Raw genomic sequence first — 24,105 nt, forward strand, 5'->3', positions numbered from 1 at the left:
AATATGGGCAGAAATGGCAGTGTTCAGGAGCGTAAGAGGTATTGTATGTTTTTGCTCATTTCTCTATCATCTGACATCTCCATGAAAGAAGCCTCCCCCAGGTAGCCACTGACTCTCCATCCTGGGCCCCAAGTAGGACACGTGTAGCAGAGCCACCCCAATCAACCCACCAGCCTGTAGACTGTGAAAATCAGCGTTTGTTGCTTTGTACCACTGCGATTTGGCCTTTGTTTGTTACGCAGCAAAAAGTGACACAGGCAAGTTACTTGCTCCCCCTGTTCCTTCTCCAGGTAAGCTAGAAGAGCGGTGCCTGCTGCAAAGGGCTGTCATAAGAATTAAATGCGTTAATATATATAAAGCACTTAGAACACTTCCTGGCACATAGTAAGTGCTTTTATAAGTGTTAACTGTTGTAGTTGTGTGTAAATGTAAGAGGAAGCAGGTACCCGGGTGGGTAAGAGTGGGTGAGAATGGATTCAGGTGTCAGAGTGGAGGAGAAGGAGAGTGGGGGCAGGTGTGTAGGCAGCTGTGTGCAGAGAGGGGGACGCACGGTCCTCAGCAGAAGTACTCGTTGATCCGTCTGCTGGCCCTGATGCCCACGGCCTGAGAGTCCAGGCTGGAGCGAGCAGAGAGGAGTCTGTCGGCCTCACTGAGGCTGTGCTGGGACAGATCCTCCGAGCCGTCCTCGCTGTGGCCCAGCCTCTCCAGGTTGACGTAGGCACCTGTGGCCTCGGCGGAGCCCCTGGCGCGGCACTTGCGCCAGCGCCTCCGGACGGCGCCGCAGCAGACGAGCAGCGTGAGCGGCAGGGCGATGATGGCGGCCACGCTGATCACCACCACGTTGATGAGCCGCTGAGTGGCCTCGGCGTCCACCACCTCGTCGGTGGAGAAGATGACGCACTGCTCCTTCCGGGGCACCAGGCCCCGCACGCAGACGCACGCCACGTACTTGACCTTGGGCACCAGCCCACGGATGGTGACGCTGGTCTTCCCGGGCGGCACCAGCACCCGCCGCATGTCGCGCTGCCCAAAGACCGCGTAGAGGACGCTGAAGGCAGTTGTGTTCCCAGCCTGGGGGGCCTTCCACACCAAGGTCACGCTCTGGTATGTGTCCCCCACCACCTTCAGGGAGCTCACCGTCTGGGCCTCCTGGGGGCCGGCCGGCACGTCCGAGCGCTCTTCTGGGGCCCTCATCTGGAAGTGCTGGAGGAACAGCTGCTCCTTCGCGTTGGGCGCGGGGGGCCCGGTGGCCGGGACGGCAGGCTCAGGGACGTGGGGCGCGTGTCTGGCCACCATCTTGTTATACGCGGCAGCTTCCGCCCCCTCGCCCGTCCTTGCCCACCGCGCCCCTGAGCCCCCACTGTGTTCCGTGAATGTCTGGGGCTCCGTGACGACCAGGGAAATGAGAGTCTCAGAGGCTCCCAGGAAGTTCTTGGCTTGACAGATGTAGTCTCCTGAGTCCAGGTGGGACACGGCAGGCAGGCCCAGTAGAGCCCAGCTCGTGCCGTCACTGGAGACTTCCCGGTGCACTGCAAGGGGGAAAAGAGACACATGAGGGAGAATGAACAGCCCCATCTGCCCCAAACTTATTTCCAGCCAAGTTCACAGCCCCTGGATTGTGTACATTCTGCCCAACACCCGAGAAAAGACTGGGTCTTATTGAACTTTTCTTAGATTGGCCAACGGAATGGAGATCAGCTGGGATTAAATCTGGGGACACCCAGACTGGGGCATGGACTTCCCTGGTGGATCAGACGGTAAAGCGTCTGCCTACAATGCGGGAGACCCGGGTTCCATCCCTGGGTCAGGAAGATTCCCCCTGGAGAAGGAAATGGCAACCCACTCCAGTACTCTTGCCTGGAAAATCCCATGGACAGACGGAGGAGCCTTATAGGCTACAGTCCATGGGTTGCAAGGAGTCGGACAGGACTGAGCGGCTTCACTTTCACTTTTCAGACTGGGGCAGAGTGTAAGAATGATCAGCCATCTAGATCTGAGATGTTCCAGTACTGTCTTTCAGGGGCCTGAGTTCTGCAGAGCTGACCCCTCAGAGGCAGTGGGCTGATGGTTTGGGGATGGGGGTTTGGGTGCACCTGAGGCAGAGGACCTCTGCAAGTGCTCTGCACACCCCTGCCTGGGCCCACTGCCGCTTCCCCCAGTGCATCTCCACCTTTTCTGTTTTAGGTGAGTGGAACTCCTCCACAGCTTTGTTGGTACATTGATTTCAAACCCACAGTCCTAGAGCAACACTTGCCAACATAGTCGAGGGAAACAGAAGAAAGCTGGGAGGGATGGGAAGTGTTCTGGTCAGAAGCCAAAAAATGATGCCTCCTCCATCCTCTTTCTGCATGTGGGTGGACTGTGACTCCTGCAAACCCCCTTCCCCAACTCAGTGCCAGGGATGAATCATCTCTGTCTACACAGCCAAAAGGGCACAGGCTAAGGAGTCCCAGTTCCTTCTTGTATGAGCTGTATGGTGTAGACCAAGCATTTAGTCCCTCAGGGCCTCAATTTACTTATATGCAAATTAGAAGGATAATCAGGTTGTTCTTTAAAGTTCAGTGACATTTTATACATAATACATTTAACACATGAAGAACTCAGTAGATGGTAACTCCTAGCATTAATTACTCCTAGTGATACTGGCTTCATATTTACCACTTAGAAACTTATTGTAAATATTAAATACACTAAGAGAGCACTTTCTACCCCAAAGCCAGTGTTTTGTTCCTCTCGGGTGCACCCCGAGAATCCACCAGTCTGTGGCTGGTGGAATATGACAGAACAGGTTGAGTGCCACGAGCATCATTGAAGCCACTGACCTCAGGCCCACCTCTGGGTGGAACCCTCCAACTACATTCAGACAGAACGGGAGTAAAGAACCTTCCTTAGCCCTCCTCCTGGCAAACCTGAACCCCCTCCCCACCTGTGTGGGATGTTGACCCACCCATCCTAGTCTGGGATCTCAGCACAGTGGTCCCTGGAGGTCACACACCTGTGCCATTGAGTGGGTGCCCGTTGGCCCTACTCCAGCTCATCTCCGGCCCGGGGACGCCAGTGGCCCCACAACGTAGCAATACCATGCTGCCCAAAGGGGACCTGATGCTGGACATCCCCGGACGGAGCTCCGGACTCTGGCACTTCCTGAGTTCCAGCTGGCTGAAGACCACTCCGGCCAGGCTACGTGGGCTGGCACACCTCAGCCTGGCCTCTATGAAAGCCAGGTTTGGGGCCCAACCTTCTAGAAAATGGACCAGGTCGTAGAGTCGGCAGTCACACACCCAGGGGTTGTCCTGCAGCCCTGCAGGGGTGAGAAGGAAGGCAAGAGGTAAGCCCAAGGTATTCAGATCCCCAGGCCCAGCACCCCTTTCCCCCCAGGGAGGACAAGGTACGTCATGAGCTCAGAGTCAGCAGAACTGGCCTCCAGGCCCAGCTCCTTGCATCACCAGCTACACAACCTTAAGTCTGGTTCTTCATCTAGAATGACAGCATTGGGAATCCCCTGGCAGTCCAGTGGTTAAGACTCCATGCTTTCAATGCATGGAACATGGGTTCAATCCCTGGTGGGGAACTAAGGTCCCACATACCTCACGGTGTGGCCAAAATTTTTTTATAATAAATAAATAAAATAGAATGATAGCATTACTCCCTTTTCTGGGTGGCTATAAATATAAATAAAGGTAAATCATATTAAGCACTGGGTGAGTGGGACAGCATCATGCATAGATACAGGAGCCCGGCTGGCTACAGTTCATAGCATCCCAAAGAGTCAGACACAGCTGAAGTGACTTAGCACGCATGTATAAGCAGGACAGCATATGGACAAAATTGACAGTTACCACTGCCACTGTTGGACTGATCCTCTCAGACTACTGGCCAGGCAGTGGGTATTTCTGTAAAACCTGAACTGTGCCAAAATCTATTTCTAGAAATGCTTCATGATCCCGACCCTTGACACCTATCCCCCCAGTATAAGTGTACTTTCAGCATCACTCCAGCAAAGAGGGTGGATGTTCTGAACCATGGTCCCTTTGACACAGGCTCAAAAAGACAAGAGTGAGGATGACAGGAAATCAAATCCTATGTTATAACCTCAGCCCTCTTTACTTTAAAATTTAACATCTTTATAGAGTTGAAGGCAGGTTACTGCACCCACCCTATCAAAGAACTTTCAATATAGAGAGAGGTATCATGTGTCCTCAATCCTAAAACACAACTCCTTTTCATATGTTTACATTTCTTAAATACAAAATGAATCATATAATGTGATATCCTTCTGTCCTCCCCAGATTGTTATTAAATTTGATAGTGTCTAATCAATAGCATATAATATATTTACATAGACGTATTTGATATATTTGGAGGGGAAAATGTCAAGGGTTGGGGACAGTGGATTCAGACCTGCTTGTATATCCATGACTTTGGGGTCCTTTAGAGCACTGGATGGAAGGCACTAGTTTATTTCCCACCCCCCAACCCCATTCCATCCTGGTGACTGCTATCCTGTGTCACTCGTTAAATGCATTTTATGATACATCTGCATCGCTCGAGTCATCACTGCCCAGCTCTGGTAGTCAGCTCTCTGACTTCACTTGTTCCAACAGAATCCCCAAAGAATAAATACAAATGGCAAAGTGAAAGGACAATGAAACTTTCACCAGTCAGACTGGCAAAAGTTAAACATTCTGTCCACTTTGATTGTTAGCCTCATGCAGGAAAAGATGTTCATCCATCTTGTTCACTGCTGTATCCTCAGCACCTAGAATGGAGCCCACACATTGGCTGGCTGAGTTACTCAAATAACCTTGCTGAGTAAACACACACATGGGTGGGGGCAGGTAAGAACTGACACTTTAGAGACCGTGGTTAATATTAAAACATCTAACTTGTGCACTCCATGGACCCAGAAATTCCACTTCTCTGTAACTATTCTAGAGAAACATTTGCCTCCATGCGCAAGGATGCATTATCAAGAATGTTCTCTGCAGCACCACAGGTGTTAACAAAATAAGGGAAACAATCTAAAGGCCCATAAAAGGAGGAATGGTTAAATAAACTGTAGTATAACTGTTTGATGGGGCTTCCTCCGTGGCTCAGTGGTAAGGAATCCGCCTGCAATACAGGAGACTCAGCAGAGGCCTTGGGTTTGACCCCTGAGTCGGAAGATCCCCCAGAGAAGGAAATGGCAACTTGTCTGGAGAATCCCATGGACAGAGGAGCCTGGCGGGCTACAGTCCATGGGGTTGCAAAGAGTTGGACACAACTAGCGACTAAACAACAATAATAATAACTGTATGTGGAATATTATGCCAAAGTTTTAAAAAAATGAAGTTGATCCACTTGTGGTAACTTACAAAGACCTCCAAGACTTATTGCTGGGCGAAAAAGTGCTGTTTTTTACGTATAATATGATGAAATATTCCTAAAGTTTCTATGTGCATGTATGTATGTTTATGCATGTGTATGTAAATGTATTGTAGAAGAGAGGGAACTTGCAAATAAACATAACAGTGACTACCTTTTAGGAGAGGGAGAAGGAATTATAATCAGAAGAGGGCACTACATACACACACACACACACACACACACACACACACACATACACACATATATATTTAGTTCAGTTCAGTTCAGTTGCTCAGTCATGTCTGACTCTTTGCAACCCCATGAACTGCAGCACGCCAGGCCTCCCTGTCCATCACCAACTCCCAGAGCCTACCCAAACTCATGTCCATTGAGTCGGTGATGACATCCAACAATCTCATCCTCTGTCGTCCCCTTCTCCTCCTGCCCTCAATCTTTCCCAGCATCAGGGTCTTTTCAGATGAGTCAGCTCTTCCCATCAGGTGGCCAAAGTATTGGAGTTTCAGCTTCAACATCAGTCCTTCCAATGAACACCCAGGACTGATCTCCTTTAGGATGGACTGGTTGGATCTCCTTGCAGTCCAAGGGACTCTCAAGAGTCTTCTCCAACACCACAGTTCAAAAGCATCAATTTTTCGGTGCTCAGCTTTCTTTATATATTTAAAAGACATTCAAATTTGATTTCCAAATAATGTCTTTCCATGTACTACCATATACAGTGTTCTTTACTAGGTAAGAAAGTCTGTAAAGGACATAGCATTGGAATGGGGTTTGCTGTTCCCTGCCCCACTTCCAGTGAAGTGAGGTGTCTAAATTTTCCCTGTTTGAGAGACATTCCCTCGCCTCAGGGCAGGAGCTGCTCTGAACCACTCTCAAGATTACTCGAGCCCCCAGTGCTGTACCCCACATAAGCCAAAGCATGTTTAGGGGACATCTGTCTCTCTGATGATACTCCTCATCCACTCCCCACCACTCCACTCTCCAAGACTCCACCAGATTTCCCCCACCCTCCTGGGGCAAGGGGAAAGTCCAGAGCTGGGGTGTGAACTGAAACAGTCTGGCCGGGAGCTTGAGCCCCTAACCCTACCTGTCAATGAGTGTCTCTTAAGAGATGCCATTTCTTACCTAGGACCAACCTGGCATGGTGACCGGGACGGAAGGGCCCGGTGTGCAGGTGAACCCAGGTGGCGAGCAGCTCCTGCGGGAGCCTCAGCAGCTGGTTGCTGGAGAGGTCGAGGAACGTGAGGTTCCCCAGGAAGCGCGCGGCCTCCGGCGGCACGGCGGAAAGGCGGTTCGCCTGTAGGTCCAGCAGCCGCAGCTGGGGGGCGTCCCTGAGCGCCGCCCAGGGGAAGACGGCCAGGCGGTTCCCGGGCATGCGCAGCTCGCGCAGGCGGCGCAGGCCCCTGAGCATCAGCGCGCTGAGCTCGCAGAGGGCGTTGTAGGGCAGCCACAGCTGCTCCAGGCGGCCCAGCGTCTTGAAGGCTTCCCCGGGCACCCTGCGTATGGCCGTCCGCTCCAGGCGCAGCTTGGAGGTGTCCGGAGGGACAGATGCTGGGGGCAGAGTCATGTCAGGGTCGTTGCACACCACTGTCCTGGACACAGAAATGGGAGTATTTGAGCAAAGGTTCTGTGGAGTGGGCGCGGTCCCCTGCCTGAAGGATCTCAAACTTGAATTGCCATGTCCTCTTACAGCCCATACCTCCTGCCGCGCACAAAGAATGAATAGTATTTAGAAATCCTGAGACCGTCTTGTGTACTGTCACATTGCATCTATGAATTGAAAGGGTTTGTTTGTTAACTTATAGCTCAGTTTGCATTGGCTTTTCATTAAATGTGTGTGTGTGTGTGTGTGTGTGTGTGTGTGTGTGTGTGTGTGTGTGTATAGCAATGGCATCAGTTGTGGAAGCCATACAAGAGATGCCTCGAGCTCCTCCTGACTCTGAGGGACCTTGAGATGATCAAGGTATTTAAAAGCTGGAACTTTGCAGTCTCACAGGTAGATTCACCTCTGGGCTCTTCGTTTGCTGGCTGTGTGCCCCTGAGTATGTTATATAGCCTCTCTTTTCCTCAGTTTCCCCAGAATAATAGACTCCTCCTCAGAGGGTAGTTTGGGGGGTTTTAATGAGGTCATATGTGTACCAGCTCTGCAATATCTGTTCCCTGTAGAAACCAAATTAATATTGACCAGTGTTGTAAGTTTCTGCATCTATCACTGCAGTTCCATCAGGTCTGTCTTACCAGCTCCTTCCCATGCTTCTTCTGCCCAGACAGTGACTTCTTAAACCTCATTCTATCAAGTTTGACACAAAAGCAGAGGATAGAGAGATAGCAGGAGGCAGTCCCTGCTCTCGAGGAGCCTCCAATTCAGGACATTATCACTGAGAGCAGCACGCCCACATATGGTGAAAGGGAAAGATTCTTAAGAGAATAAAACTTGGAGGCTGGGCCTGAGGGACTCAGCCCTTGTGCAGCCCCCGTTTCATCTGGAGGACGTCTCTGCTAAACTGCAAGGGGGGGGGGGTATTGTTCGTTTTTCTAAGAGAGGTTGTACTCTTGTAATGTCATAACACATTGCTCATATCAGCCTTCCCGGCACCACACAGACACACAGGCTCCACCAGCATCCTTCAACTTAACTCACATACAGTCCTCAAAAGTCAGTTGGGCTTGGCTAGTTATTGTCAATGTGCCCACAAAAGGCCCGGTTACTCCCACCCACTCATATTCATTCTTCAGATGTCCATGGAACTCCTGCTGAACGATGAGTATAGTGGAAATTCAGAAGAGCATCAGACTCACAGCCCCTGTCCCCATACAGCTTATAATTTAGCAAAGAAAGAAAAAAAGCATTGGAGGCAATGATATCTTCAGGGATAATGGAAGCTTGGGTGTTGCAGGGAGGTAGGTCTGGACGTAGGTGGAAGGAAGGGAGCTGATGGGAAAACACGTGCTGGAAGGGGGGAAAACAGTCAAGGAAGGGATGAAAGAAACCAGTATGAGCCCAACACAGGCCGACAGCATGGCTCCTGGTGGGGTGGAAAGGCACGAAGGACGTGGGGACACATCTTTCCAAGTACGCAGACTCACCCTCCCCCCAGGAAACCACAGGGACCCATAAGTGCACACAAGCTTTTCATGATCAAGGAGCATGGAGCACAGGCAGGCCCACCAGGTGCTCAGATATAAAAGCTGGGCCCTCCAAGAGGCCCGAAGGCATCTGAGATGCCAGAGGGGCCTTGGTCTGACTGTACCACCTGCCTGTGGCCACTGGGGACCTTAGGATCCTCTGCAGCCTTTCATGGCCTCATGTCCCCTCGTAAGACACTATGAAGATGGCCTTGGTGCCTATTAGATTTGGGACTTCTGGGCAGGTAGAATTGATGGTGAGAGCTCTGGCTTTAGAGGAGGGATGACCACTGGCTTACTTTAGGGGCCCTGAACTGCCCTTGGAATTTCATTTTCCATCCTAAAGTCAACCTGCTATCAGAAGCCTTCCTTGGTCCCTGCGCATGGCAGCATCACCAGGTAAGGAGAGTTCTGGAAGTAAAACTGGAGCTCTGGGTTCTAGGGCCAGCTCTGATGCTGTGCCGCTTGCAGCCCTGTGCTCTCTGTAGGCTGCAAGGAGGCTCTTTGTCGCCCTGGTCACACTGTTCTTGTGTGCTAAGTCGCTTCAGTCATATCTGACCCTTTGCAATCCCATGAACTGTAGCTGCCAGGCCCCTCTGTCCTAGAGATTTTCCGGGCAAGAATACTGGAGTGGGTTACCATGCCCTCCTCCAGGGGATCTTCCTGACCCAGAGATCGAACCTGCATCTCTTATGTCTCCTGCATTGGCAGGCAGGTTCTTTATCACTAGCACCACCCGGGAAACCCCTGTCCTTGGCCATAGGGCATTTCTTGGCCTGCTCAGGGCTCAGCCCTGACTTCCCTTGGGGAGAAGATCCTTACCTCTGATAATCCATTTGAGTTGGAGCATCACAGACTTGGGCTGAATATAGAGCTCTTCCTGTTCTTCAGACCACACGGGGTGTCCTTTTTGGGGGTTCCTCTCCATTCTCTACCTCCCACCACATCCAATCAGCCTGGCACCCACTGGTAAGATCATTGAAAGAGTTGTACTGATAACATTGCTGCCCTGATCAGAAACCATCAGTGGCTCCCCAACCCTCATCTAAGACAAGGGGGAAAGGGAGGATGAAATTCCAAAGGTTAGAAAGATGGTAAGAAAGACCCTAGGCCAAGGACTGAAATCTCTGAGCAAATTGGGAAATGCCACAGTCATTAATGGAGTGTTGAAGAGGTCAGAGAAAAGTTAGTTTAAAGATTACCAAAGAGAGACAGGGAATGAGCCATGGGGGAAGAGCAAGGGTCCACAAACCGCGGGGGCCTTGGGAACATCCCAGGAAGGGGCGGAGGAGAGGATGGAAGTGCTCTCCAGGCTCAGATGGAAGATGGGGAAAGGCAAAGAAGGGGCTGACGGTGGAAGGGTCCTTGCTTGCAATGGAATGGGCACTCCTGGCATTTCCAAGAGCCCACAGAATGGGGTCAAGGCTGAAATTCCTGGAGACTGGGCCAGAGGGGACCCTAAGTGGGAAAAGCATGAGGAAGCAGGTGGTCCCATCATGGGTGGGGTGGTAAATACCTGGGATATGATTTGGTACCCCCAGGAAGTGAGGAAAGAGAGTGGAAGAGTCCTGGGGAAGAAGGAGCTGGGGAGATAGCAAGGGGATAGTCAGGGGCAGGAAGGAAGGAGAGGAAGCAAGGGGGGAGAGAGGGTTCCTCTCTCAGGATCCTGGCAGAAGACTCAGGAAAGATTTCCTGTAGCTGGCACCCCTGTGCCCCACCCCTACCCGCTGTGTATAGGTACCTAGTATCCCCACTCCATCCCCAGGTAGAGGCACAACCTGCTGACTGGAAGAAAATGCAGCACAGACCAGCCCATAAGACCCTTGGATCTTGGTGACCAGGGAGATGGAGGGTTCACCCAGCCATGGTCCTAGGACCCTGCAACCCACCCCTCCCAGCCCAGACTAGCTGGGAGAGCCTCAGGGGCCGAGCGACCCACCCTCCACACCTGGTGCCATACCTGGCTTTGCTGCCATCGCTCAGGACATGGAGGCTGCAGCTGCATTGAGAGGGGCAGGCACCCTGGGCCTGTGGGGGCCCTCCGAGGGCCAGGAGCCAGAGCATGCCCACCGCCACCCTCATGGCTCCCGGCTTCTCTGTAGCCCAGGCAGGGGCCTGTCCCTCACTGCTCTGTCCTGCCGGCCCAGCCGACCCAGCAGCTGCCCCCTGCTCATCGTCTGTCCACACCCCCACTTGAAGCCATCGGATAAGCACAGACAGGCTGGGGATTAGGGAGGGGAGCCCTGGCCATGCACTCAGCGGCTTATTGCTTCCTGGGATCACCCAGTCCTGAAGATGGGGGTGGGGGATCCCCTCTCATGGCAGCAGCCGCAGGCCCAGAGACCCAGGGCACGGCCAGAGGTGGGCAGTCACCCAGAGGGGCAGGCGGCTGCTGGGCTGACTGGCAGGGCTGCCCACCTGCAAAGCCACTGCATGCCGGCCAAGCTATGACTGCACAGACCCCGCAGGGTGCCTGGGCTCAAAGGAGATGAAGACAGAACCCGGCCTCTAAAAAGGGCCCTTGGAAATTCTCTCAGTGACACTATCTTATAGTGAAAAGACAGTGAGACAAGGCGGTGAAGGCATTAGAAAGAGCCCAAGCTCCAGGCCGGGTCAGCCAGGTTCAAATCTCAGCTCTTCCATTCACAGGCTATGATCTTGGACAAGTTACATGGCCTCTCGTGGCCTCTGTGTCCTCGTCTATCAGTGGGAAGTAGCGTTACTCTGCTCAGGGTGCTTACGAAAATTAAACAAGCCACGTTTCTCAGATCTTGACAGCCTGTGGGAACAGAGGCTTCTTGGGAGTAGTAAGTACCCTGCTCCACTAGTGTGTCCAAGGACGAGCTGGGTAGATTCAGATGTTTGGGGGTGACTGCAGAGGTGTCTCCCGTGGGCTCATGAACTCTCCCAGCCCACCGCCCTGAACACCCCATGGACACAGTCTCAGATCACTGCCATCTGAGCCTTATGGGCATTACCACCAATGGCAAAGGCATGAGGTGTCTTGGCCTGAGGGCAGAGAGTGCCCCTCACCTCTAGTTATCTCACTCTGAGGAGGGCTCCAGAGCAGGACCCCCCAGAGCTTTTAGAGAAGGAACTGTTGATTTCTACTGATTGGCCCTACCCTCAACCTCATCCCTCCATCAACACTGCCTTCCCCTCATCCATTCTTCACATTTGACTCCAAGGCTTTGCTCTCTGGCCAGGCATGCCCAACCTGGATCTGATGGCTTTTTCAGAAGGTTCCTCAGCCCCATTGCCCATGGGCATAGACAGACCTCCACCAGTGAGGTGTGACCAAGACAGATACCTGGGGCCCCAGTACACACACACACAGAATGTCTATGCCTGTTTTGACAACATTGGCTTCCAGGAACTATTGGTTCCCATTCCTTCCTCTCTTCCAACTCAGCTAATATGATCTTCTCAGTGCTTTCCTCCTGTAACTCCTCCCCAAACCAGAAAACCAACCCTGCCCATTACCACACCTCTGGCTTTTCCTTCTTCTGTTGGGGATGCCTTTCCTTCTCTTTTTTGCCTACCCAAACTCTGCCCTTGATTCCTGGCCCAGTCCTTCTTTCTCTTCTCCCCTGAAGTCTTTTGTGATCTTGCAAGCATGAAAAAAAAAATCTGATCTGTGTTTCCGGTTACAGTAATGCAAGATAGAAATCGGGAAGGGCGGGGAGGCCTCTGGTGACAGGGCTATCAGGGAAGGCTCCCAGAGAGGTGTGGAGGGTCAGCTCGGCCCTGAGTGTTCTTAGGCTTGGGTACAAGTGAGGATCAACAAGAGAACGGACGTGGGGAATGAACACTTACAGAATAAAATGAACTGCTTGACAGGGAGCTGTAGGGGTAGGAGACTGGGCTTCTGTTCCAGCTCCAACTGGTGATGGTGAATTGGTGTATGACTTCAGGCCAATTCTTAACTGCATTGAGCCTCAGTTTCCTCGCAGGAAACTAAAAGGATGATGGTATCTAATTCTTGGAGATGTTGTAAGAATCATCATAAGATCATTTAGCACAGTACCAGGCCCTTGACGAGCACTCAGTAAATATTAGCTATATTGCTAGTGTCATAGGGAAGAACAAACCTGACTCCATATTTGTAATAGATCCGTTTCTTTTACTTTAACCTTTGTTATTCTTTTGCTTTGGCTTTGAGTTAAGAATGTTGCCTACAGGGGGATCCCTGGTTGCCTAGTGGTTAGGACTCCAGGCTTTCACGGCTGTAGTCTCAGTTCAAACCCTGATGGGGGAGCCGAGCCATGCAGTGCAGGAAAAAAAAAAAAAAAAGACTGTTGCTTATAACCTGAAATACACAGAGGAGCCTGTTCTCAAGGCTCTAACCTTTAAGGGTTTAACACATTTCCTTTTGTATAGAGATGAAAAGTTGTATAAAGACGGTAACGTCTGTCTTTTGGAGGAACAGCTGTAGGAACAAAGGATTGTGACACCAAGAAATTTGCAACAACCAACCACACCCCCTCTTTACCTTGCCTTTAAAAATGCTTTGCTGAAACTCTTCGGGGAGTTTGGGGCGTTTGGGGCAAGAGCCACTCGTTCTTCTTGCACAGCCCTGCACTAAACTTTTCCCTACTCCAAACTCTGACGTTTCGGTTCCTGCATTGGGTGAACCCAGCGTTGGATTCAGCAATATTAATAGCAGCACTCTGGGCCTTGGTTTCTTTATATGAAAATGAGTTCAGTTGTTCTGGATAAGTGTTTTTTTCTTTCTTTGTTTTGTGGCTGTGTTGTACAGCTTGTAGGATGTTAGTTTTTCAACCAGGGATTGAACCCAGACCTTGGCAGTGAAAGCACAGAATCCTAACCTCTGGACCACCAGGGACTCCTCAGAGTTAGTGTTTCTTAATGTAAGTGTCACTATAAGCCAGTGTGTATCTTGTTCCAGGACCTCATTTATAGAAGGCAAAGTTCTTCGTGGGTCATGGGCCACTTAGGGCAGCAGCCCCTCTGTCTCAAGCCGGTGCCTTGGGAGGTGTTTATGCTTGCATAGGTTAAGTGCTCTATGGGGCACAGAAAATGAAGCCTAAGGCTACATCCATGATGTATTCTTCTGATCAGGACTTACACAGGCCAGGGTGGGTGGAGAGGAGTGGGGAGGGGAGTGGGAGATGCTTACTTTGCAAAAGAGACAACTGAGATGACCCCAGTGGGCCTGCCCCAGGGACATAGGCAGTTAATGGTTAGTTCAGAACCAGAAGCAGTCTCTAGTCCCATTTGGAGCTCCTTTCATGACAGCAAGTGACTTCCAACCATTACTCTTTCCCCGTGGCTTGTGAGCATACACATGAGCCCCGGTAGACAAACATACACGTGTACACACATGCACACAGGTGCTCAGCCTGTCGGCGCCTGCAAACATGGGAGGGCCTGGCTCCTGACCCGTTCTCAGGCTTGGCTGCAGCTCAGATCCCCCCTTCTGCTCCCCATCCCGCCCCTCGTTATGCAACTGTTTTCTAATTCAGCTTTTGGCTATACACCATTTGGATTCTGGGTCCTTAATCCGATGGAGCTGAAATGAATGAGGCCGGACTCCGTGCTGGCTTCACAAAGGCTATACTGTCTAACTGATGAATGGGTTCCTTCTGTCCGGGCCAAGAAGATGATTTGGAGGGCCAGGTGGCAGCCAAAAGGGAACCCGATGTCTAGCATAATACCCTGCATGTGCCAGCACGTGGAATGGCCCTTTATAACGGAGGAGCCTGGGTTGGGGGAGCCAGAGAAGACCTGGGTCAGCTGGGAGAAAGGCAGAGAGAATGGCGGAGTCCGGGACCCTGCCCACGGGCTTCGGGGAGCTGGAGGTGCTGGCCGTGGGGACGGTGCTGCTGGTGGAAGGTGAGCCAGGCAGGAGCAGGGGTGGAGTGGAACTCAGCAGGCCCCCAGAATGCAGGTCACAGCTGCAAAGCTGGCAAGGAGAAGTCCCCAAACCATACTCCTCTGGGCTTAAACCCACAGGGTCTTCGGATGGCTGCACCCGCGGGCTGCAGCTTGCAGCCTGGGAGCCAAGAGAGAGAAGCCAGGCATGGGACAGGGAGGGAGGGATTTTGAGAAGGGGATGTCTGCCCAGGGCATGACCAAGAACCAGGCCTTTTCATGTCCCTCCTGTCAGGAGAAAGTTGAATCCACTCCCTGGAAATCCTGCTAAGAACCTCATATAAGATCAGGCCCCTGGTAGGCTGTGAAGACAGTCAGCTCTGCCACCTGCTGTCTGAGTCACTGAAACCAAGACACCTGAGCTGTCTGACCCTCAGCGTCCTGACATTCCAAATGGGTGGTGGTGAAGGTTAGATGTGATCAAAGTATTAAGTTTGCCTAGACACACCCAAGTATTCAAGTTCATTCACTCCCTTCCAGCCCCACATTACTTTCACCATCTTCTGGCCCTCAACCCTAAGCACTTCCGCCCTAAGGGCGACTTGGGCCCATGAGATATGAGCTTCAACCCAAAATCCCTGAGACGCTCACTGAGGCCAGGGCTGGACCAATAGACCCTGGAGTTGGGTGAGCCCAAGTCTAGGTCAGTGGGGGATGCAGCCTTTGTTCAAAGCAGATTCAGGGACAAAATCGACACATTTGAGAATTGAAAGTGGAGAGGGAACAGCAGCCACCAGGCTGGCCCTGAAGCCCTGGACCCGGACCCCATCATCCGGTGGCCTCAACCCCTTCCCCTCCTCTGGGAACCCTGCAATCTAGCATCCCTCTAGGTCCTCAAACATGCCTTGAAAGTTTACAGCTTTATGTTTTTGTACGTGCTGGTCCCTCTTTCTAGAATGCTCTTCCACACCCTGTCTTCGTCCTTGTCCTCCCTGTGAAGGCTCACAGTTTGGAGGCAGGAACCACCCCATTTCTCACTTCACATGGGAGAAACTGAGGTTCGGGGAGCCTAAAGGAGCAGCAAATGAGTGACAAAGCTGAAATTCAAGGTTGGGTCTGTCTGCCACTGGACACCACCCGCTTGAAGCTCACCTCACTGCCTGGGGTCCTGGGAAGCTCCCAGTTCTATGTTACCTCCTCCTCTCTGAGGTTCTCCCTAACATTGTTCCAGAGTCCTTGGAAAGGGCATTTTGGAATTTGAAAAAATTTGAGTTCAAGTCCCAGCCCTGCCCCTTACTAGCTGTGTACTTAGGCCAACATCTCTGAGCCTTGGCGTCTCCATGGCAAGTCAGGAGGACAGTGTCCAGGTGAAGACTGACTGGGAGGATCCATGTAAAGTGCTCAGGCAGGCACATGATAGGTGCTCAGTGGCTATCTATAACGGTGATTGTGCTGGCACAAACTGTACTGCATTTGACTGATTTTCTTCCTCGTCGATCTTTCTATCAGACTGTGCATTGGTAGAGGGCTGGATGTACATTTTATGGCTTTCAGTATCTGAGGGCCAGCCCGCCTCATGGGCACTTGATGAGCTGCAAGGAGATGGGTGCTGAGGGTGAGGGAATGGGGGGTTGCAGAGGGCCCATCCATTCCATGGGCCCTCATTCTGACCCCAGGAGGGCCTCACAGCCCCAGTGCCAGCTCTCCCCTTCTTTTCAGCTCTTTCTGGCCTCAGCCTAAACATCCTGACCATCCTCTCTTTCTGCAAGACCCCAGAGCTGCGGACTCCCAGCCACCTGCTGGTGTTGAGCTTGGCGCTGGCCGACACTGGGATCAGCCTGAACGCCCTCGTTGCAGCCACGTCCAGCCTCCTCCGGTACCTGCCCCCACCCTAGTCCCTGGGCTCTGGGCCCTGACCTCAGGGCCTTGGGCAGCAGGCCAGAGACATGCTTCCTACCTGTAGAAAGCTCTAGGGGAGAGGGTGGGCAGACCAAACTAGGGTAAATCTGAATTCCAGACCATGCCTGCAGAACCACAGCTGATTTCTGGAACACAGGAGTTCCTTGGACCTGACCATCAGAGCAGGCTGACTGTGGGGACTAAGTGCCTGGGCCCTGCAACCAGGCTGCCTGGGTTGAAATCCTGACTTCATTATTTCTAGCTCTCTGTAAATTACATGTTATTACCTAACTAGTATGGTTGTTGGAGGTATTGTTTGTAAATCATTTAAAACAATGCTTGGCACCTAGGACGCCTTAAATAAGTATTTGTGAAAGCAAACAGGATTTTGACAAGTGTCTAAGACCTTACGTGACCGGGGTCTTCCAGTGTGGTCTAAGAAGGTGTTTATAGGATTGTTTTCTTAAGCAGATGGATCATTCCTGTGGAGCTAGAGCCACCCCTGCGTACAAAGGCTCAGGGCTGACTCTGCAGGGTCTGAATCAGTGAGGATTCCCCGCCCTGTTGTCCTCCAGCACCTTCCCAGGGTGGGGGATGGGCAACTGAGGCTTCCGCCCTGCTTGCCCTGCGGGGCCAGAAGTTGGGAGGCCTGGGGCCTGCCCTCTGACTTCGCCTTTCTGTGCTGTGTGACGTTGGCTCAGTACCGCTTCCTCTCTGAGCCTCAGGCACGAGCTCTCCTCCCATCATGTTGCATCCTGTGATGCAGGCATCTGATCACCAGGGAGACTCTGGTCCAGCCCAGGTGCCCCTCACCCCAGTGATTCGATCTCTAAGGCCTTAGTTTCCTCATAGAAAAACAGATACTGAAGCCCTTTTCTAAGGAGCCAAAGGTGCCCTCCAAGTTGCTGACAAGCAGGTGAGGGAGGAGGACAGGGGCGAGGCGGAGGGGTCACTGGTGCCCCGTGTCTCCCACAGGCGCTGGCCCTATGGCTCAGAAGGCTGCCAGGCTCATGGCTTCCAGGGCTTTGCCACCGCACTGGCCAGCATCTGCAGCAGCGCAGCCATCGCCTGGGGGCGCTATCACCACTACTGCACCCGTAGGTCTCTGGGTTCCACATACTGAGGGGGGTCAGAGCGAAGGTCCGCTCAGCATTTACCAGTCCAGGGAAGTGTGGGTGGGTGTAGGTGTGCCTGAGTGTGGGGCGCGGGCCCCTAAGAAAGGGAGGAGAGTGGGAGAGCACAGGAGCGATGCTGAGGCACCTGCTGGGCAGGTTCCCTGTGCCCTCACTGCAGCCTCCGGCAAGTCAGGGGTCCTCTGTGAACCTTGGTCTCCTCCTCTGCAAGGATGAGTTTTGTAACCAACGTCACAGTTTTATTTGGAAAATCAATGAGATTCTGGATACAGAAGATGCCCTTGAAGACAGGCACTGCTGGGAGGCAGCAGAGAGGTGGTGTGTGAGAGAGAGACTGGGCACCTGCTTTGGTACCTCACACTTCCATGGAAATTCTGCCATGTGAAAGCTTCGTGAAAATGAGTCTAGTTCAAGATTTCCCAAGCTGTATTGTCAAATTCTGTCTTCATAATTAGACATTAAGTGTACCACCTGCTTTATTATTTACCTGATGTTTTTCTTAAGTGACTCTTTTTTTAAATTAAAACAACTGCTTTAGTCTCATTCTAAATAGTATCTGTGAAATCACAAAGTTAATGTCATAATTTTAATACACATAAAGGTAAGAAACACATTCACCCATAGACCATGTAGAATCTCACTCACCGTGGGAGAAACATAAACATTCTTTGGGGGCTGTGGCTCAGTCACCCCTCATGCAAACCCCCAGCTTGCAGACTGGGAAACACTGGTTCAGAGAAGTCAAGTAGCTTGCCCTGAGTCACACGGCTACAGGAGCCAAGCTGGGACTGTGCGTGGCCTGGATGCCTCAGAGGGAGCCTCCCCTTTGTCTCCCTGTTTCCTGGCACAGAGGTTACTCTGGGGTTCACAGCTAACATGGCCTTGAGCCATGAGCATCAGTCCTTTGGAATTGCAGATCTGCCCCTTGGACACATGGCTCACTGCCCTCAACAATGTCACATGCTTCTCTTTAGGGCCCAAAACACAAAAGCCTTTGTTCTCCACTAATGCTGACTACTATCTGCCTCATCTGACCTTGGAGCTCCTCTTCCACTACTTCTTTTTTTTTCTTTACTTTTTCTCTTCCACTGCTTCTATCCCAGCCCTGTCCCCAAACCTTTCGCAGACCATCACTCACATGTGCATGCACGCCTGTCTCTTTGCCATCTCCCTCTTTCTCTCTGTTCTCTAAAGATGGTACAGAGTGTCTCTAAGAGACTTCCACATCCATTGTCTCTTTTATTCTTCATAACAATCGTCGGAGGCAAGGATTATCATTCCCAGGTTATGAAGGAGAAAACTGAGGCTCAGAGAAACTTAACTTGCCTGATGCACTGCGCTGCTAAGCATCAGAGCCAGCATTTGAGGACATTCCACGTGACCACCAAGTCCATTATTTTTTCACTCTGCCAAGCTACCGCCTCCCCTCCACCATCCTCCTCCATCCCATGCAGGCAGCCGACTGGACTGGAACACGACCGTCTCCCTGGTGCTCTTCGTATGGCTGTCTTCTGCCTTCTGGGCTGCACTGCCCCTCCTGGGCTGGGGCCACTATGACTATGAGCCGCTGGGGACCTGCTGCACCCTGGACTATTCCAGGGGGGACAGGTGAGGTTTGTGCAGCAGCTTCAAGGCTTCTTTCCATGGGAATCTGGGCTTTGAGCCTCTAGGACAACAGGGTGTCAGCTGAAAATCCAAATGGGGACATGCCGACATCTGCCAGACAGTGTCAGCTCCTTAGCCATGATCCCCATGTATAAGTTGACAGTGGGACTAAGGAAAGCCCATTCTGAAGATTGGCCAAGGGATGGGAATGTTACGCAAGTTGGGGTGCAGAGTTGGACCCCAGAAGGGGTCCTGTCCGGGAGCTGCGTTGGTTATAACAATGCTGAGGCCCGTGTTGGTTGTGACAGTCGCTGAGCCCCATGACCCCGTTGCCACCCTCAGCACAGTCAGATCCCAGCTCTGATTTATCGACTCCTACAGGGAGCCATATCCTTGGCTCTGTGGTGTCAAAGAATGCTAAGGTCTTTGCATTGGGAGGGGCCTCTCTGGCACTGAGAACGGTTCTCTGCATCCTCAGCATTTGCTGTGGGCCAGGCCCTGGAGAGACAGCCGGAAATGCATGATGGCATCAGGAGCACTCATCTCGTACTGCCAGGGCCACTGGGCTCTGGGGAGTCCAGGGCTCCCTCTAGGGGCTGCCTTGGGGAGGGACCACACGGGCTCCAGCCCCGATCTTGCTCCTCCTGCAGGCACACTGCATCATCTGCTTGACATGTTTATTCAGGTTTACTCATTTATCTATTTGGCTGTGTTGTGTTTTAGTTGCAGCAGGATCTTTCATTGTAGCACACAGGCTTAGTTGCCCCATGGCATGTGTGATCTTTGTGCCTGGACCAGGAATTGAACCCACATCCCCTGCATTGCAAGGTGGCTTCTTAACCAGTGAACTGCCAGGGAAGTTCCTATTCATGTTTATTCATAATGCACCTGCCTTGATGACAGGCTTCTCAGGTCAAACCCGCTGGAGAACGCAGGGTCTGGTCTAATGTCCTCCAGGGAGTTCCCTGCAGGTATTTCCCCCGCTGGTGCCCAGCCCTCCCTCCCAGCCCTCCTTAGTGGACGGCAGCCGGATGACGTGGTCTCCGCTGCACAGAACGTCAGTCTGCCTCCCCATGACCACGACCTGGGACCCCTGGTTCTTCTCTGGTCCCTTCAGTGATTTCTTCAGTGATACAGTGTCCAGTCTCATCCACAGGGCCCTTCCAAACCCGTGCCAGAAAACTCCTTGAATGATCTTTCCTCCTGGTCAACTGGCATCTCCATTTGCTAAACACATTTCCCAAACAAATTGTCCCGTTCTCCGTGTTTGGGGCACATACAGAGAGAAGGCTGAGCCCCTGAACTGCCCGGCAGCAAGTTGAAGCCGGACTATCCTTTGTCCCAGCTCCTTGGTCTAAAGGCAGGTTCTAGGAGGACCTCATAGCTCCTGGTTCCCAGGAGAGTTCAGCTGGGACCCGGGAGCACCCATACTCTGAATACTCACTTGATGGGAGGAGTTCCCTGCATCTGACTGTCTAGCCCGAGTCTGATGGGCCTTCTTGGGCAACTGATCATCTCTGAGAGGCAATTCTTGACTTCCCCCTCCCCTCTGCCTGCAGAAACTTCACCAGCTTCCTCTTCACCATGGCCTTTTTCAACTTCCTCCTGCCCCTCTTCATCACAGTCGTATCCTATCGGCTCATGGAGCAGAAACTCGGGAAGACCAGCCGTCCCCCGGTAAGGATCAGCTCCTCAAGGAGAGAAACACCAGGGGACATGAACGATGTGACTGCAGTCAGGGGTTCTCTGTGTTTTCAATGATCAGGAGAGAAATCTAGCTTTGTATGTAGAGCATGGGGTGTTAGGGCAGAAACACACCTTCCCCTCCCATTGCCGGAGATCACCAAGACTGGGGAGGAAGAAGCAGAACTGCTCAGATTTACCCAGACCCCATAATACTGAGAGGCAGGGAGTCCTAGTGGACATCATCCTTGCTGTTACCCTTGCTTCTTCCCAAGGATATGAAGATTGACACAAAATTTCATGCATTTTAAATGGCTTCAGGATGTTTCATTTAACCACAGGCACAGACTGTTACCCACAAAGTAAAATCACACCTGCAAGCACGTTTGTCCAAGAGAAACAATGATTCAAAATAAGCCCTCCTGGCCATTGCTCAATTTCTGCACGAATATCCTCTTGCCAGGATTTTTTTTATTACCTCAACAGTCTCTAGCAGATGAGTCATAGCTCTAAAGATTCAAAACACAAAAACAAGCTTAAAAAACCTCAGGTACTAATGCGACTTTATGTGCATTATATCATTTCAATTATGCACCCACGCTCTGAGGAAGGAAGGCTTTATTGTCCCTATGTCACAGGTTAGAAAATTGAGACTGAAAGGGGCTATTAGCTAAGCAACTGGTCAAAAGCTGGCCATTAGTAGTAGCAGCGTTGGATCAAACCCAGGTCTCCGGCTGTATCACTCAAGTGGGCAATCCTAGTGCATAAAAGAAGCACTCTCTCTGTTGAAACACTTCATCTGCCACACTTTTTCCCCTTGTGAATGAGAAAAACACTGTCCCAGTTGACTGTAGCTGTGGACCCAGGTTTTCCTGGTCACAGAAGGAGGGCGAGGGCTGTACAGGTGTTCTCCTGTTCATCACCGCCCCACGGTGGCCTGCCTCCAGGTTGCGCCCGCCGCTACCCCTGCCTGGGTGCTCGAAGTCGCCACATTGATTGGAGGTTCAATGGGCCTGCCGACAAGGCTGCCACACGGATTTTCTCATTTTTCCCGGTTGACTTTAAACCATCCGTTTCAGTAGCATCAGCAGGGGTCGCCACGCTCTGTCCCAGGGACCTCAGATGCGAGCTTAAGTTACCTTCTTTGTTAAAGGGCGACACGGTCGGTTAGAGAATAGGCACTGATTTTTAGCGTCAGAATTTTAACCTCTGAGTGTATGTGGAGAATCGTAATTTCGCAAATTCCATTCTGAAAATAGTACGGAAATCGTGCGCCCTCCTGTGGCCACTGGTGGTACCACGTCGCCCGCCGCCCGGTGGTTTCAGCATCTCGCAGGGTGGAAAGCGGCCGCTTTGAACCCAGGACAGGTTGAGCTGCCAGTGAATGCAGGAGCTGGTTGCAAGGTAGCTCTGGGACAGAGGTGTGAGGGCAGCTCAGCCTGGGGACCTTTATACACACAGCCACACTCACGCAGCCCCGGGTTTCTCAGAGAACATGCCGAGAAGGAAGCGAATCCTCTACTCCAGTCGCTGCCTCCAGGCAAGTCAGGCGTATCAGGCCACTTTATGGACAAGGTCACTGAGGTCAAGAAGGCTTGAATGCGAGGCCTCGGGTCAAGCTTCTTAAACAGAAGAGAGATTCAACTGGTCCCAGTTTCCTCCACAGGCTCAGCACCTTCCCACAGCCCTGCCAAGCTGGTCCTGGGACCTCGTGGGGCTGCCGGCCACCTGAGCCAGTCAATGCCTCTCTCCTTTTTAAAAAAAAAAAATTAGAGAATAATTGCTTTACGATGTTGTGTGGTTTCTGCCATACAGAAACCACAGTTGTCACAGAGCTCAGTTGTCACAGAGCTCCGGGCAGCAACCTCCCCCAGTTATCTGTTTTACATACGGTGCTGTGTATGTTTCAGTGCTATTTTCTCAGTTCTTCCCACCCTTTCCTGCCCCACAAGTCTGTTCTCTATGTCTGCGTCTCTATTTCTGCCCTGCAGACAGGTTCATCAGTACCATTTTTCTAGATTCCATATATATGCATTCATATAGGATATTTGTTTTTCTTTTTCTGACTTACTTAACTCTGCATAACAGGGTTTAGGTTCATCTACTTCACTGGAACGGACTCAAATCCGCTCCTTTTTATGGCTGAGTAATAGTTCATTGTATATACGCACCACAGCTTCTTTATCCATTCATCTGTCATTGAGCATCTAGGTTGCTTCAATGCCCTGGCTGTTGTAAACAGTGCTTCCGAGAACCCTGGGGTGCATGTGTCTCTTAGAATTGGAGTTTCCTTGGGATATATGCCCTGTGGTGGGATTGCTGGGTCACATGGTAGTTTTAGCCCTAGTTTTTAAAGAAGTCTCCATCCTGTCCTCCACAGTGGCTGTATCAGTTTACATTCCCACCAACTGTGATGCCACCCTCCTTCACCCGTGTCTCCCCAGGTGAACACCGTCCTGCCAGCCAGGACGCTGCTGCTCGGCTGGGGCCCCTACGCGCTCCTGTATCTGTACGCCACCATCGCGGATGCAACCTCCCTCTCCCCCAAGCTGCAGATGGTACAGACGCCACCAGTATTCCAGTACCCGCTCCCCATCTGTTTACCTGTTTCTCCCCCTCTCTCTCTCTGGCTTTATAGACTCCATGATTGCTCACTCTTCCTCTTTTCCTCTGAACGCTCATAACTCACTGGGTATTTGCTTGTCCCCCTGGTCACATGGGGCCACTGCTTGACATTGCCCAGGCCTCACGTGAGATGTCAGGGACAGCCAGCCGGATGGTGATGCACGCACTCTGGGACCAAGGGCGGGGAGAGGTGTCTGGGGAGGAGCAAGGTTCCACGCACCATCCGGCAACTAGTCAGAGAAGGCTTAGAGGCTGCAGAGTCAAGCCAAGGGCAGATGCTTGGCAGCTGAGACGGGGTGGGGGGTGGGGATGGGTTGGGGAGGGGGGATGGTGGTCACTCATTGGGACCAGAGAGAGGAGCAGAGACTCTGAAACTTTTTTCCTGGATTTCTCCATCACAACAGGTGCCCGCTCTCATTGCCAAGACAATGCCCACAGTCAACGCCGTGAACTATGCCCTGGGCAGCGAGATGGTGCACAGGGGGATCTGGCAGTGCCTTTCGCCACAGAGGAGAGAGCGCAACCGGGAGCAGTGAGCCTCGCTGGGGGGCTGCCCAGACCCAGGCCCACCCAGGCCTTCCTGGACTGAACCCCTGCCTGGGGAGTCCTCTCCAGCAGCCTCAGGAGCCAGGCTCCAGACACTCACCCTTCATCCCTGATGGCCCTTTGAGCCTGGCCCAAGGCCGGACACAGGGATTCAGAGAAAAACCAGACTGCATGGAACAAGCCCAGACTTTGGAGCCACACGGACCTGTGTTGACCATAGCTCTCCACATAGAGGCTGAAAGACCTTGGAAAAGTCACACTCTCTGAGCTCAGCTTCCTGGCCCCTATC

General features: G+C 52.0%; 2 protein-coding genes across 4 annotated transcripts; one reads left to right on the top strand and one right to left on the bottom strand.

Moving 5' to 3' along the window:
* Nucleotides 1-555: 555 nt before the first annotated feature.
* LRIT1 (leucine rich repeat, Ig-like and transmembrane domains 1) lies at nucleotides 556-10,572 on the bottom strand. The gene is made up of 4 exons (XM_065919916.1): nucleotides 10,451-10,572; nucleotides 6,490-6,956; nucleotides 2,996-3,301; nucleotides 556-1,529 (listed from the first exon to the last, which is right to left on the bottom strand). Exons 1-4 carry the CDS (start codon nucleotides 10,570-10,572, stop codon nucleotides 556-558), a joined length of 1,869 nt encoding a protein of 622 aa, XP_065775988.1.
* Nucleotides 10,573-14,267: 3,695 nt separating this feature from the next.
* Nucleotides 14,268-23,806, top strand: RGR (retinal G protein coupled receptor). Of its 3 annotated transcripts, none has more exons than XM_065919918.1 (7): nucleotides 14,268-14,346; nucleotides 16,045-16,201; nucleotides 17,200-17,321; nucleotides 18,812-18,965; nucleotides 20,522-20,639; nucleotides 23,090-23,203; nucleotides 23,675-23,806. In XM_065919918.1, the coding sequence occupies exons 1-7, from the start codon at nucleotides 14,268-14,270 to the stop codon at nucleotides 23,804-23,806; spliced, it is 876 nt and encodes a 291-aa protein (XP_065775990.1). The 3 variants fall into 3 exon arrangements, with proteins under 3 accessions (XP_065775990.1, XP_065775989.1, XP_065775991.1); XM_065919917.1 differs by having other exon boundaries at nucleotides 16,045-16,198; nucleotides 17,185-17,321; XM_065919919.1 differs by lacking the exon at nucleotides 23,090-23,203.
* The last annotated feature ends 299 nt before the right edge of the window (nucleotides 23,807-24,105 follow it).

This window comes from Muntiacus reevesi, chromosome 2 (assembly GCF_963930625.1).
Source record: "Muntiacus reevesi chromosome 2, mMunRee1.1, whole genome shotgun sequence".
In the NCBI taxonomy this organism is placed as follows: Eukaryota; Metazoa; Chordata; class Mammalia; order Artiodactyla; family Cervidae; genus Muntiacus; species Muntiacus reevesi.

Excerpts from the sequence above, each read along its gene's own strand:
- LRIT1 (XM_065919916.1), bottom strand. The coding sequence starts at position 10,572 with ATGAGGGTGGCGGTGGGCATGCTCTGGCTCCTGGCCCTCGGAGGGCCC. Across the intron at positions 3,302-6,489 it reads CCATGCCAGGTTGGTCCTAG|GGCTGCAGGACAACCCCTGG; the intron begins GTAAGAAATGGC and ends TCACCCCTGCAG. Across the intron at positions 1,530-2,995 it reads GCACCCACTCAATGGCACAG|TGCACCGGGAAGTCTCCAGT; the intron begins GTGTGTGACCTC and ends TCCCCCTTGCAG.
- RGR (XM_065919917.1), top strand. The coding sequence starts at position 14,268 with ATGGCGGAGTCCGGGACCCTGCCCACGGGCTTCGGGGAGCTGGAGGTG. Across the intron at positions 16,199-17,184 it reads GCAGCCACGTCCAGCCTCCT|CCGTGTCTCCCACAGGCGCT; the intron begins CCGGTACCTGCC and ends GTCACTGGTGCC. Across the intron at positions 18,966-20,521 it reads GACTATTCCAGGGGGGACAG|AAACTTCACCAGCTTCCTCT; the intron begins GTGAGGTTTGTG and ends CTCTGCCTGCAG.